This window comes from Phalacrocorax carbo, chromosome 2 (genome assembly GCF_963921805.1).
Source record: "Phalacrocorax carbo chromosome 2, bPhaCar2.1, whole genome shotgun sequence".
In the NCBI taxonomy this organism is placed as follows: Eukaryota; Metazoa; Chordata; class Aves; order Suliformes; family Phalacrocoracidae; genus Phalacrocorax; species Phalacrocorax carbo.
The window spans coordinates 46,404,015-46,418,239 of record NC_087514.1 but is presented as its reverse complement, the minus strand read 5'-3'; the positions used below and the strand labels follow the sequence as shown (position 1 = coordinate 46,418,239).

General features: G+C 39.9%; 1 protein-coding gene across 1 annotated transcript in view; it reads left to right on the top strand.

Annotated features, from left to right (window-relative positions):
• LOC135311925 (chloride channel protein C-like) overlaps positions 1-14,225 on the top strand; it is an 82,521-nt gene that overhangs the window by 19,730 nt on the left and 48,566 nt on the right. Inside the window, exons 8-11 of the mRNA XM_064442742.1 lie at positions 988-1,085; positions 4,541-4,641; positions 5,141-5,312; positions 6,877-7,048. Coding sequence (XP_064298812.1) covers positions 988-1,085; positions 4,541-4,641; positions 5,141-5,312; positions 6,877-7,048 — 543 coding nt within the window. The remainder of the gene's footprint in view (positions 1-987; positions 1,086-4,540; positions 4,642-5,140; positions 5,313-6,876; positions 7,049-14,225) is intronic.

The following is a 14,225-nucleotide window of genomic DNA, read 5'->3' as shown; positions in this document are numbered from 1 at the left end:
TTTATTTAGAAATGTAAATTCATCTCAACTAAGATAAAAAACTTAACATTAGTTTTGAATGAAATATAACTATGTTATGTTGAAAAATATGCATATCTGAAAAACAGTCATCTCATAAAGATATCCTTTGCTTTTGGTGAATGCAAAGCAGCCAGTGAAAACACCACCTGCTGTGCTCTATTTCAAACATTTTGTGTTTCATTCATGTTCACTTCAAAATGGGTATGTGGAAAGCTAGTAGAAGGACCTGATAAAGTCTCTTCAGTTATTTGGATTGCGATGCCTGTGTCTCTACTGTATAGTATGTAATCTGCTTTAGGCACAATAGCTGTCTAGTATTGCTGGGATGTCTAGGAACTTCTTCCTGTTGATTACCTGAATATCAGCCCTTTCTTAACCTTTGCCTTGAAAGGGAAGGGAAGCAATAAGTTTACAAGTTAGGAACACTTCTTTAGCTGTTCGTACTGACCAGTGACTTAAAATTTGCATAAATCTGGAAGTAACTTAAGTTGAAGCAGTGGATTGTTTTGACACACAGCATAATCTTAAGTACCAACCAAAAAACTATATCCTCAACAAAAGACACGTTGATCCCAAGTCCTTGCTGTGCACCAGCTGCGGTTTCAGGCTGGAAGCCTACAAGGAGCTCTGGCTGAATGTGGCATGAGGCAGCAAGGCTAGGCACATGTAGAGCATCCCATATGCTGCAGATCTGTCTCCCTGGAGGTAGTGGTGGCTCTCAGGTGGCTGCAGGATGGAGGTCAATTACCTCGTTGCAGCAGCTGAGTCCCTGAATTTAGGTGGGACGAATCTGGGCCTCACTGGCTGCTTAGGAGCAAATGCTGATCTTCTGGGATATGAGAGCAAGACAAAAGGACAATCTCCTTGTGGTAACTGCTGGTAGTAATGATTTTAGACACTTCTCTTCCTGTTTTTGTCTGTTTCTACATCTCATGATAGCCTATTTTCTTACTTGAATGCCTGCAGGTATGTACGACGACTGTTACAACGTACTTACCGTATTTCTTTCCTTGCACTCCAGTCATGAGCGTGAGAAACTACCAGCTGAGAAACAGCTCAGGAATGTAAGTGGGGAGAGTCACCAGGAGCATATCTATGTAAATACAATTATTAACCATTTCTCCCAGTTAGTTGTTACAAGGATTTGGGATGGAAAAATTCAAAGGTGCATCAGAGCTGAATGTTTAAAATTCATGTAGAGACAAGAATTGCACTTAATCTTTTAATAACTAAAATTTAATCACACTTAAACTTTTCTAGTGAGAGGCATTTGCATCATGTCAAATTAATGAAAATAAAGGAGAAAGAAAGAAATAAAAGGGAGGTAAAAAATGAAAAGAACTGAAATGTGGCTGTTACCACACAAGCATTTTTTTCAGTTTAGAATCCTAATTTTGATTTAAAAGGTGTATAGGCCTTATGTATAGGTATATAAGCTTGTAGGAAACAGGCTGTGCTTTAGCTGGAAAGCTGGAACTGGAAACTGATGAAAAACCTTTGTTATTCTCAGTTTCAGTCAGCTGCTCTTGGCAGAGGGACATGATTTTATCAGTCATCTATATAAGAACACCAATAGGTGACACTTGAGAGGTGCATGTTACCGCAGCACAAACGGTAATCTGGGGACTTAAAATGACAAATATTGTGTTAATAAACAGGCAGGGAATATGTGGCTGAATGGCTAGGGATTTTATGGGTGATACAGTTGAAGAGATCTGTGAATCTGATACAGGTTTTGCAGTCCAAGTATCTTTCTTGAGAAATACCTGTGAGGAATCCAAAGGAAGTAGAAAAAGAATTGCTCAGATTGAGGTTAAATGGCAGCTTGATTTCACAGTCATTGCAAGTGATCACTACCAACTTATAGTTTTACAAATTCATAAATTTGTAAAATTTATTAATTCCTCCTTCCAATTGGGCAGCATCCTATATATTCCATAATACAAACGGTAAATACTGATTAACTTGCCATTGGTGACTGGACTCTGAAAAGCTTATCGAAGTATATAGAAAGCAGACCTACTTTCCCATTCTTGCCACCAATTCTAGACTGTCATTTGACTTACAATACCTGGTTCAGTATTGTTTGCTATAATATGTATTTACGTACTCTTCATAAAAGCAAACTTTGTCACTTAGTACCACGGCTTGGTGACTATGGCTATTTGGATTGCTGCAGGAAAAGCATTTTTCCTCACCCCAACATCCTTTTTTATTTTAAGGACTAAATGCTTGTAAAATGTTATTTTTCAAAATAAAAATATTTTGCTCTAAAGGAAAAACATCTGAAACCATGATAATTTCATGGCTTTTTTTGTCTGTCTCTGAATGAAAAATAGTCAGGCTGATCCAACCTAGACGCTAAATGGTCTTTGTGCCAATTTTTCATTTGGTGTGGCTAGAAGTTATAAAGAGTACATCCTCTTGAAAATTGATAGATCTGGAGGGAATTAAGCACCAAATTGCCATTGACTTTGCAAGGCCGTGCACATGCTGCAGGTAGTGATGATGTCTCTAGTGAGCTTGTAATAAGATGCAAGACTAAAGGTGGAGAAGAATATTGTTCACTGTTTTCCCATTCTTAGAAATTTAAAAAGGGAATTATGATGGCAGTCTTGAGATTTTAATTAGGATCATTTAGATTTGGCTCATCTCAGTGTAATCTGAGATTCTTAGTCAGTTATCCAGAGGCAGGTAAATATCACTAACCTTTGAAGATCCATCAGGTTAGTAACAGGCACCCTTGCCTCTTTAAGATCTCAACAAAATATAACAAAAAAATTGTAAGATGCATAGTTTTGTCTTTTGTACTGATCCAACTTGGTGAAGTGTATGTTTTTTCTTTTAAATCATGACAGTACAAGAGCTGCAGCTCCAGATGGGGCTGTATGTGGCTATGCCAGTATGACAGCGCTTCCTTCTAGCATAGCTTATACTCACAAATTTATACTTGAACAGTGCTTTCAGTAGTGTTTTGTAGTACTTCCAGCAGGTCTGGATATTTCTAGAAGGAGGAGTAGGAGGTCATGGGGAGGCAGGAGGAGGTGAAGAAGCGATGGGTTTCCTCCATTAGCAGGTCTCGGTACAGCACATGTATTCCTGCAGCACGTAGTGTGGCAGTGCAGTCCTCCATTGGCACCAGGGAGAAATCTGTCTCTACTAAATATACTGATTTCAAACAAAGAATTAGTGGTACAAAACCCTGTGTGTAAAGAAGCCCTACATCTCCATTCTCTGTGCTTGGTTCTGCTTGCTCAACCATGTATTTTAACTGTAAAAAACTTTCTTCTGTTGTTTCTCTCTCTGTTATTTTGGCATTGCTGCAAGCTTCAAATTGCCTTTCAGATGTGCTGTTGTTTGTGTGTGGACTCTTCTTCTGGTAATAAAGACATTTGTATAGAACTTGAGGCTTTGCTATAAGTGGGTTTATACGATTATAAGATTTCTAAAGCAAGATGGAGTAAATAAATTATTTTTTTATTGATCAGTATGAATTTGGAATATATTCTGGTTTGAGTGGTTGGATTAGTGTAAAAAGTAAATACAAGATTGGCAAGTGTCTTGTGTTCCTTTGGTTGCCAATCTGGGGTCTGGAATAAATTTTCTTGCACTAGATGTTGGCTGCATTTTAAGTTTTCCTTGTAGTTCTGAGCGGGAATACCACAGATCTCCTGCTCTTTGTTCCAGAAACAGAGTTCATATTGTTACTCTTTAGGTTGTGGTGATTTCCAAAACATGCTGGGTGCTTTCCAAACTGGAAGGAGGAAGTCATACCTGCTTGGAGAGAGCAATTGCTCCAGATGACTGAGATTGAGCAAGTGTCCAGGAATAGTAATGTTGTACAGAAAGGGTGGTCACGGTCAGCATGATAACCAGCAGTCTAAGTTGCAAGATGTTGAAATAACTGGTGCCAGTATTTACCGAAAGAGAGCTTTAGGAACATGTTGGACAAACAACTTTTAGGTGTGGTTTGGGTATAGCCTGTGCTGCTGTGGAAGAGGAAAGCTCTAAGTCCTTCCAACTCTCCATGGCGTCCTCCTGTGCAAAGCTTTCTAACTGCAAATGCATCTGTCAGCTTGGGGTGCTGTGCTTACCCACTGAAGTGCTTGTCAGGAATGATACATTTTTGGTCTGCTAATCCTGTTTTATAGAGTTACAATGGTATCTGTGGGCATGGAGATCAAGGCCAGGCTAGGCATTTTAATCAGAATTTTCCTGTTTTCTGGGTTTAGGCAGTGTAATATGATTCCTGGTTTTAGAAATTTTGGGTTTCAGCAGCAGGAGATTTATGCAGAGGAATATGAACATTAATAAACCAGATTTATTAGTTTAGTAGAATAATTAATAAACTGATCTAGTAAACTAGATTTATTAGTTAATAAAACAACTTAACTGGGACATGTAAGGGAAAGTAGGCCTTTTGTGTAAATTTTATATCTAATAGACACATTCTGTACAGGCACTAAGGTAAGTTATATTCATCCATTTAATAATTTTTTTTTTGTTTTTAATATTTAAGCATAAATCAGTTCAAGAGGGAAATTTCAAAATATACCTGTTCATCAAACACATGGACTGGCCCCGATGGAGTCAGATATTCTAATCAAACTTTCAATCAAGGTAAGGGGAGCTAAGTGGTTGATACCTGGGAACAAATTGAATTTATGTAACTTGAGGTGATATCTAAGTGTGTTTACTCATAACATAGGTTTTCTTCAAAGTAATGTAGTGCTCCCTTTGGAGGAATATATCAGAACTAAATTCCATATTTGAGCCAAATATGCTGGGAAGTTCCTGAGTTATTACCTCTGAAAGGAATGGGGAAAGAGCCTTGCTGAAGTAGTTTGGTTGCCTTTCTTTGGCTTCAATGGCTGCAATTTCTCCTTGTTCAGATCAAGATTAACCTCACACAAACCAGACTGGAAAGAACAGGAGTTCCTTGTTTTTCTGAAAGTACCCCAGATGCCGAAGCTGTCATGTAAACTCCAATTACCTGATCTATGTATTTCACTGATTTTTTAAACAGGTTTAGGCGAATGACAACTACTACAAACTGTATTTTTGTGAAGGATCCTTTTAATGTTTTGTATCTCTCCACATCTCTTCCTCTGTGTTACAGCTGCTGCACTTCTAGTTGAAAATGGGAAGCAAGGGATCACATATCTTTTTAAGCGTGGGACTCATGAAGAGTTTGGATACACATCCCTCTGCACTGCTTTGGCATTTTATTTCATCCTCAGCTGTTGGACAGCAGGTTCTGCTGTTGCCAGTGGCCTGGTTATTCCTATGCTGTAAGCTTCACCCGTCTTGGTTTGAGCTTCCTGTACAAAAGACCTGTGCTGAGTAGCAACAATCTGAATTGTAAGCTGAAAGCTTGGCAATAGCAAAGCTATAATTGCTTGGAGGATGTTATATAGGTGGAACAGGATGGTTTGCTTGGAAAGATGCTAAAATTGTGGAAAAGAATGAAGAAGAATCATCTGAGAATAGCTGTGGAAGGATCATAGCCAAAACTGTGTACTTTCCAAGTATAGATCATTTGAATCCTTTGGGGACCCAGAGTGTGTCTCGGCTGCTGGCTCCATCTTTGTAACTGTAGAAATATGGGTTCAGATCCAGACTTTTCATCTGTTTCTTATGCACATAACAGCCTGAATCTTAATCTTGGACATCAACACCCTAGACTTCGGAGGAAACTGCAGTTAGGTCTTTTGTTGTACTTTTTAGAAAGCTGTGGTAGACTAGAGCAAAGTTCTTACAGTAATGTTGAGAGGTTTAATGCTCAGCAAGTAAGGAGCCATTGCTGGAGAGTGGGTATCCAGCATAATGCAATTGAAATATCAGAAAAAAATTATCTAAAAATAGTTGTGCGTATAAGCTTCTGCCTTTGCCCTACCCCTATGTATTCACCTCCTACCCTCCCCAAACTGTTGCCTAAATCAAATTTTAATAGGCACTGTTTGCTGAAACTTGGCATACCTGGCTGAATAGATATAGGTAGTCAAGTCAAGTCTGTCAGCCAGCACCCGTGTTTCTGACCCAATAACCTGATTTTTTATAACCATTCTAGAACCACTAGAACTGGATCCATCAATAAAATGAATCAATTGCATGAAAAAATGATGCAAGAAGATGCTCCCCAAATGAGATAATATATATCATACATACGGCTATTGTATAAATGATAATTTGCTGTTTCTGGAAGGTGAATGTCTGTACAAATATAGTTCATTAGCTGATGCTGGAATCTGTATATTTAATTCCTTGCATGTGGAATGAAAGGCTATGTATCATGCCAGCAATTACATGCCCAACTGTGCTAAATTTTGGTCTTGCTCCTCAGTGTAGATATGGTTCGTCTGAGGACTGCTGGGTTCTCTTCCAGCTTCATTCCTGGTTAGCTTTGGGCAGGTCATTAATGCCTATTACTCCATGTTGCTCATTTGTTACATGGCTGTAGTACTTTACTTTTCCGGTTTATGGGGCACAGGTAGACTTAATTTTAAGGCTGGAGCTCTAGAAATGTGGGCTTTTAATCTGAAATATCCCAGTGTTTGTATCTATACTTTTGACTGTATTCCTGTAAGGTTCATTCTCATTTGGCTTTGAAGGACATTAAGACAAACATGCTGATAGTCCTTTTTCTTCAAAGTATGGTAAATCTGGCAGTTTCATGCTAGTGATTGGCACTAAGTAAATGCTTATTCTAAGGAAGGATGCTAGCTAGAGCTTTTCTTGGGAAAGGAGTAGCTACAGAAGTTGGCAAAATTAATCTGGGATCAGCAGAATATTAGAAGCATTTCTAGAAAACGCTATCATTGGCAAGAGGATTGCTCTTTTTCTTCTTGCATACAGGTACACAGGAGCTTTGTATGGCAGGATAATTGGTTTGATCCTTGTTTCCATTTTTGGTGTTCCAACTAATGAATACGGAGCATGGATTGATCCAGGTCTCTTTGCTGCCATTGGAGCTGCTTCCTTTTTCAGTGGTGTGTCAAGACTAACCATCTCCCTCACTGTGATAATGGTAAGTATGTTAAGTTTTTAGGTATTTGTGTGGCCAAGATTGAGCTGAGCTTTTGCTGCTGCAGCTAAATGAACCACAGGTGTTGTCCCATGCACATTGAACCACAGAGAAATAAATTATTGGCCTGGCTTTTTCTGGCTTGCCTGAAGAGATTTGTGACGTGTAAGTTTGGAAATAACATTCTGACTGAGAAATATGACTGTTTTCCTATTTTTTATTTTTTTGGGGGTTACAGAAACAATAATGGCATCAGTGGTTTACAAACAAGAGAACAGAATATACTATCTATTGTTTCTTCTGAATTACAAAAAATTAGTAGATCACACTGCTTGGCTTGTGAATTGACTTCTGTGGGGGCTGAGGTTCTTGTGCAATGCACCTTTTTATGTTGGGGCTGAATATGGCCTTCTGGATGGAGTAAGTGAAGGATTTGCAGTAGTATAGGCAAGTGATGCAATGGGAAACCTCCCAGGTCTCTCTGATAAATTTATGCCTTTTAGATTTCAAAATTTTGAGATTTGCTTGGAACACATTTCATATTTCTGTTTCCTGCCCCTCCTGTTATAATAGAACATTTTGAGTCTGTGCTACAATACTTTCCAGGCAAGCCTCTTGAAAGCTAGAGGTTTTGCAAACAATACTCTTCTAATTAGAGAGGATGTTCTTTGCTCTCCCCAGTTGCAACATCTGGGGACAGTGAGTTGTAAGGCGCAGCTGAAATTCAGCTTAGTCAACAGAGAAGTGATGTTGGGGTCACAAGGGGGAAGCTTTCACCCTTCCATGACAAGGACATTCAAGTCCTATGAGTGTTACTGTGTGTGGAAATTTCACCAATGACTAAACCTAGTCTTGGCTGCCCAGCTGGCTTTGCCCAAAAGTATCTCATTAAAATCTTTGCAGATGTCAGAATTCACCCAGAGTGACCAAACCAGGATTTTCTCTTCTAGTACACTGTTGCACAGTGTTTGATAAAGTAGCTGTTTGTTGGCACTCGCTCTGAACTGGGTTCATTTTAGTGATAGGTTGTGTAAATTGTGTAGGAAGCCTTTTTTTTTTTTAATGTTTTATCTTGAAACGTCTTGTATGTGCATAAAAACTTCTCTAAGGGCATTGAGGTGCTGGAGCATGTCCAGGGAAGGGCAACAAAGCTGGTGAAGGGTCTAGAGAAAAAGTCTTATGAGGAGCGGCTGAGGGAGCTGGGGTTGTTCAGTCTGGAGAAGAGTAGGCTGAGGGGAGACCTTATTGCTCTCTACAACTACCTGAATGGGGGTTGTAGCGAGGCAGGGGTCGGTCTTTTCTCCCAAGCAATAGGATGAGAGGAAATGACCTCAAGCTGCACCAGGGGAAGTTTAGATTGGATATTAGGAAAACCTTCTTCACCGAAAGGGTTGTCAGGCATTGGAACAGGCTGCCCAGGGAGGTGGTTGAGTCTTCATCCCCGGAGGTATTTAAAAGAAGGGTAGATGTGGTGCTTGAGGATATGGTTTAGTGGTGGACTTGGCAGTGATAGGTTAGCGGTTGGACTTGATGATCTTAAGGGTCTTTTCCAGCCTTAACAATTCTATGATTCTATGAATAATTAGATTGATTACGGAATCACTCCTCCTTCAGTGTCCTCTTAGTTCTTTAGCACTTATTTATCCATTAAGTACAAATGCACTCTGGCATTTTTGCTTCTATTATTGCTGTTATGCATCTTTTGGAAGTTACTGTATGATTTGTTGGCCAGCTACTAAGTCTGTAAAACTTGAAGGGGGGAAAGTTGGTGCCTGGGCACTAGGTGTAGGTTTTTTGAGAGACCCTATTACCACTAAATGTAATGTATTTTCTAAAGTAGGCCTGAATTTTCTTGCAATGGCTCAATACATTTTAAGTATCATTTGTAAATCATTCTTTTATGGTCTTGCTGTAGATATAAGTCCTTAGTGGCAAAAGCAGTTGATTGACATCTTCCTTAGCTTGGTGCTCATGAGGCTGTGCTTCATCGCAGGGAAGTGAGAGGTGATTACGTGCCAGAACACTTGCTGGTCTTGGATGACAGAACTGCATTTCATTCAGCTCCAGTAGAGAGGAAAAGCCTGCATTTTATTTGCTTCATTTTCTCCCTGCCTTCCCCATTACCTGCACTTGTTCTTTTTTTTTCCAACCACCTCCGTGAGCACGCGTGTACAGCATATGCAAAACAATAGCTGGAATCTGTTAAGAGCACTGTAGGACACTCAATTGAAAAGGCACTAGAAAAATGAGGATTGCATTGCAATGTGTTCTGAATTCCCCTAGGTGTCATGTTATAACCCTTCTGTGCCTCTCTCTGCAGAGGCTGATTATGTTTCAATTCATGTTCGTCCAAGATAAATAGCTGCATTGCTTGAGGAAATATTAATTTTTGAGGAGAAAAAAGGTCCTGGACATGACAATGCAAAAACATAATTAAAAGGTTGTGCCCTCAAACCATAAAATGCACATATTTTTCCTATATTGTCTGATGGTTTCAAAAAGAATTGAGAATGTTTGCTTTGGCTTTTCACGGAGTCTTCCATGTGGAAATAGTTATGAATGTGGGATTTGTAGTGAACAGGTTTGTATGCTGCTTTTTTTTTTTTTTTTTTTTTTTCTTTCTCATGGCAGACCCCACAGGCATCTACCCACCTTTTCTTTCTTGGCTGCCTCTTTCTACCCCCCATGCTGACACTTGACCCTCATCCTCAGTTCTTTGTGGTGAATGGTAGATGTGGTGACATTTTCCTTGGCAAATACAAGGACCAGCCTTATGACTTGCCTCCCTGCAGCCTTCTGTCTCCCATGTCTTTTTAAGTGTCATGTGTCCTAGCATGCTGGCCTCAGGGTGCTCTAGATGTGGGAAAAGGAATAGCATCTTCCTACAGTGTGTTTTGTCTCTGGGTCATTCTGTGTTTTTATCATTCCTTTTGTATTTTTACCTCTCAGCAACACAGCCTTGCAAGGGTTAAAGAGGAAAGGTGGCACTTGGCTAGCCTAAGATTAGTATTCTTGCCCAGTACTGGTGATGCCCCTGTGTGCAAGCTGAGAGAAGCTTGATTTACACCAGTTTGGATCCTTTGTCCCCTGAGTTGTCTGTCATTCTATTACACAGGACAGAAAAGAGCCCTGAACCTCTCTCTTGCCTGTTCTGCTCAAACAGAATTAAAGCAGTATATCAGTTTATTTGCCTAATTTATTTCTGCAAGAAATCTCTTCTAAGGGATATGGGGAATGCAATTAATTCTGAGAAGTTTGACTCAAAACCCTGCTGTGAAACACTGTGAAACCCTCAATGAAACACTGAAATATCAGGCTTTTAACAGATGTCAGCTCAAGGAGAAAATAGAGTATACCTTAGGATTTGGAGGAGGAAACGCAATGCTGTTACATAAACCAAAGGGAAATCTCCACAGAGGATTAAATGGCCTAAGGTCTGTCCTTGTGTCTCTTCCTAATGGCGGGTGTGGCTGCTGTGACTGAGTGACTTGTGCTAATGGGCATGATGTTGGTACTGAAAAGAAATGAACATCTGATGGGGGTCCAGAGCATTATGAAAAGTTGCTTGTTGATGTCTGTCTGAGTCTGCAATACGGCAGAAATAACAAGCTGTATGTAAAATCATCTGGCTCATAAGATGGTATTGAAGGCTCAGAGATGAGGTTTGTTTGTGCTTTCTGCTCTCTGATGCCTGCATCAAGACAGGCACACCGGCAGAGCACTGTCTATAATAAGTTACACTGCTCTAAGTGACCTGCTGTCCTATAGTTAGGAAATTTGGCATATTTGTTATATATAGTCCATTAAGAAATGAAAAGGAACATTATTTTTTTGCATAATTTGGATACCTCAGTTGTAATGTATACTTCTGACATGTTTCCCAGCAGTGTTACAGGTCATCTTCAGTAAGTGCACTAAAATAACTGTATCAGCAGGTAGTAACAATTAAACCCTAACCTCTCCCCTCTCTCAGTATTTCTTCAGTACTTCTAGTTTAGGCAAAATGTGCTTACCTCAAATTACAGGCAGGATGTATTGTTGCAAATTCTGTGGCTACCTTTCTCACTTCCTCAGAGAGCGTGGCTCTCGAGCAGCTTAAGTCCTTTCACAAGAAATTTAGGCACAGTGTCACTTGTGGGCACTTAGAGTAGATATGACAGACACATCATGTTGTACAGACGTGGTGAGAGAATACAGCACAGACAGCCACCCAATCCAACTAACTAGAGGGAAATTATAAGAAAAGCAGAATGGTGATGTAAGATGTTAGAAAAATAAGCACAAGACTTCTAAAATACACGTAAAATTTGCCAGGTATCCAGTGCAAGTTTTTTACAAGAGAGCTGTGTTGCTCAGTGGTTGTAGGATGCAATATGCTGCATTTTGAACCATTTGCCGTAATGATGATGCAAGCAGGAAGGATGGTTTTGAAAATGCTAAAACAAATATAAATTCTGAATCTTTCCTTGTTCAGTGGAGGTGTCAGATAATATCGCATAGCTGGCACTTGAAGAGCAAACAGTAAAAAATCCTGGCTGCTCATGGCATTGCTTTTCTGTACTGCTGCTAAAAAGACCATCGGGGGCCAGGCATTCTCACTGATTTAAATCAAATTTCTCCTAAGAGAGGCCTGATCTAATGGATGACAGGTCTACTCTACAGGTGAAAATGGATAAACTGTACATTAACTGGGCAACACAATTGTTATATGAGTCACGCTTGCATTAAATGTAAATGTTAATGGGTGTAAATTCTAGGATTTCTTCTTGTCTAATGGGATGCCAGAAAAAGTCTGTATAGTTGTGCCTTTCAACATGCTGGGAGTAGTTGGATTGTGGTATTTTCCACTTCAGCCTCCTCCTCTGTGGTGCTGGAGAGCCATGGACTGGATTGCCAGCAGCTGTGTTTGGGTTTTGGTTGGTACCTGGCAATACCTTGCAGCATTTCTGTGAATTTCCCCTGCTCACCTCTGCAAATTATTAATACTGAGCTCTTCTGAGTGATTTTTTGGGGGCATATGATTAACTTACACGCTGCTTTTTTTATTTTCTTTTTTCAATTTTTGTCAAGATCTTAAAACTTTTAGAAACAGAGAGAGCGTTTTAGTAGAAATGCTGGGTTGCCCAGTGCTTTTTGTGTGATGTTTTGCATGTCTGTCAGAACATGAATGATGTTTCCTCCGTTTTCAGTTCCAGCCTGCCTGCTGACCCCTGTTACCTGTCACTGTTTTACTTGGCTGCAGCAGGGTAAGGTCTCCCTGAGAAAGGAAGAAGGATAGCTCTGGTGGTGCGTGTGCTCCTCATCACGTGAAACAGCAGTGTCTGTTTGCCTTGGGCAGCCTCCACCTCCATTTGGGTTGGGGCTGTGTCTGCCAACTGGACCTCCTGCTTTTCCCTCTAACCTTCTGCTCCTTGAGCTGGAAAGTAAGGACAGAAAACAGCTCATGGTACGAATTGGTTGTCTTGTTTGGCCAGTCTCTGGGGTTTGTCCCCAGCTGGTTTATGAGTGCCCAGGATTGTTGTGTAGGCAATGAGGAGAGCCTGAAAAGGAAGCTGCCTGCAGAGCTGGCAGAACTTAGAGGTGCAAAGGGTCTTCAGTGCAAACTGTGCTTTACATAAGACTTGTTGATGTACTTGCAGTCTTCTTGGATCTTGCTCTAGTAAGAGAAAGAAACAATAAAATAACCTTTAAACAGCTGGCTTTAAAACACCAACTACAGTGCAGGTGCCTTTCTGTAATGCATAGTTTCCTCCCAGTTTGTCTTACTTTTTTGTTTTTGGTAGATTATTAAATGCACAAAATGAGTGCTGGCATGAAGCTGGGCTTGTGTACTGGTGCCCTTATTATGTTCTTCCCAAATGGAGGACCCGCTGACCCTGAAGCGATGGGGCTCAAGAGCAGTGGCACTTTCATGCTGTGGGCTTCAGAAAAAGGAGGCTATTGGATTTTGGTCCAGACAGCTCTTCAGGGCAGGTCTTATGGCATGAGTAACTACAGGAAGCAGGATATTTTGCAAAATGTCAAATTAAATGATTTAATCGGTCCTTATGGTCTTAAAAGAAACCAGTCTTGTTTTCGGCACATAAAACGTGGTGTAACATCTGACTAGTTGAAAAGAAGGGAGTTCCCTTCCAAACTTGTAATGCCATCCAAAGTGCGATCCTTTCCTTGATAAAGATCGTAGTTTGCTGAAGTGTGAGTAGGAAACTTCTCTGAGTGCTGAGTATGCTTTTGGCATACCAGCAAGCAAGAGAACAGGCTGATCTGAAATACATTAATTTCTTGTTCATGTGAAGAATCTTGTGGTCAAATAACATCAGTATGATCTTACAGTCAATCCAGCAGAATGTTCTTCAGTGCCTAGCTTTGTGGTAGGAGTGACTATAAATACAGAAGTCTGCAATAGCTTGTTTTTTTCAGCATCACTCACATTAGAGTAGAAAGCCATTTTTTTAAATCATTCTATTTTTGACTGAAAAATGAGGCCTTCAGATTTGTTTTTACAAAACCCTTGGACATTTCATCAAAAAGCTGAACATCTGAAAAACAGAAATAAAGAAAAAAAATATTTTAAATGTCCTAGTATAAGCTTTGTTGTTTCATGTCAGCATTTTTCTGTAAGGAATGAAATATTTCCCGTGAAACACCAAAGAGACTTTCTTGGTATGTCTGAGGAAGGAAGAGGCAATACATGGTGCATCGTGGGAGACGTAGTTTAATCTGAGAGGCCAAGCCGAATCCGAGTTTAAAATTCTCAAGAGATGCCAAAATAGCATTCCAAATGAAAGCTTTTTGGGTTTTAATCTAAAAAATACTGCTCTACAGGGATGATAAACAATTTGTCACATCACTGGAACATTCCATAAAAGAATGTATGCTTGTGGGGAAAAATGAAAGAAAACCCTTTTTCTTTCTGGATGGTAGCCTTATGAACCCAGCCCAAGAAAGTCAGAACAAGTCCCCTCTGATTCATTCATTCATCATCTGTAAAGAAGAACTGCAACTATGGGGCAGTTGGTTAGTCTATAGGTAATTCACAGATTAGAAGAGAATCCAGCTATATCTCTAATATAGCTGTTTCAGCTTTGGCACCAGGTTTTTATCAGTAAAATAAACAGACATGACTGAATTGTACATGGATTCAATTGGCATTGAACTTTTAGAAAGTTCAGTTGTGCAT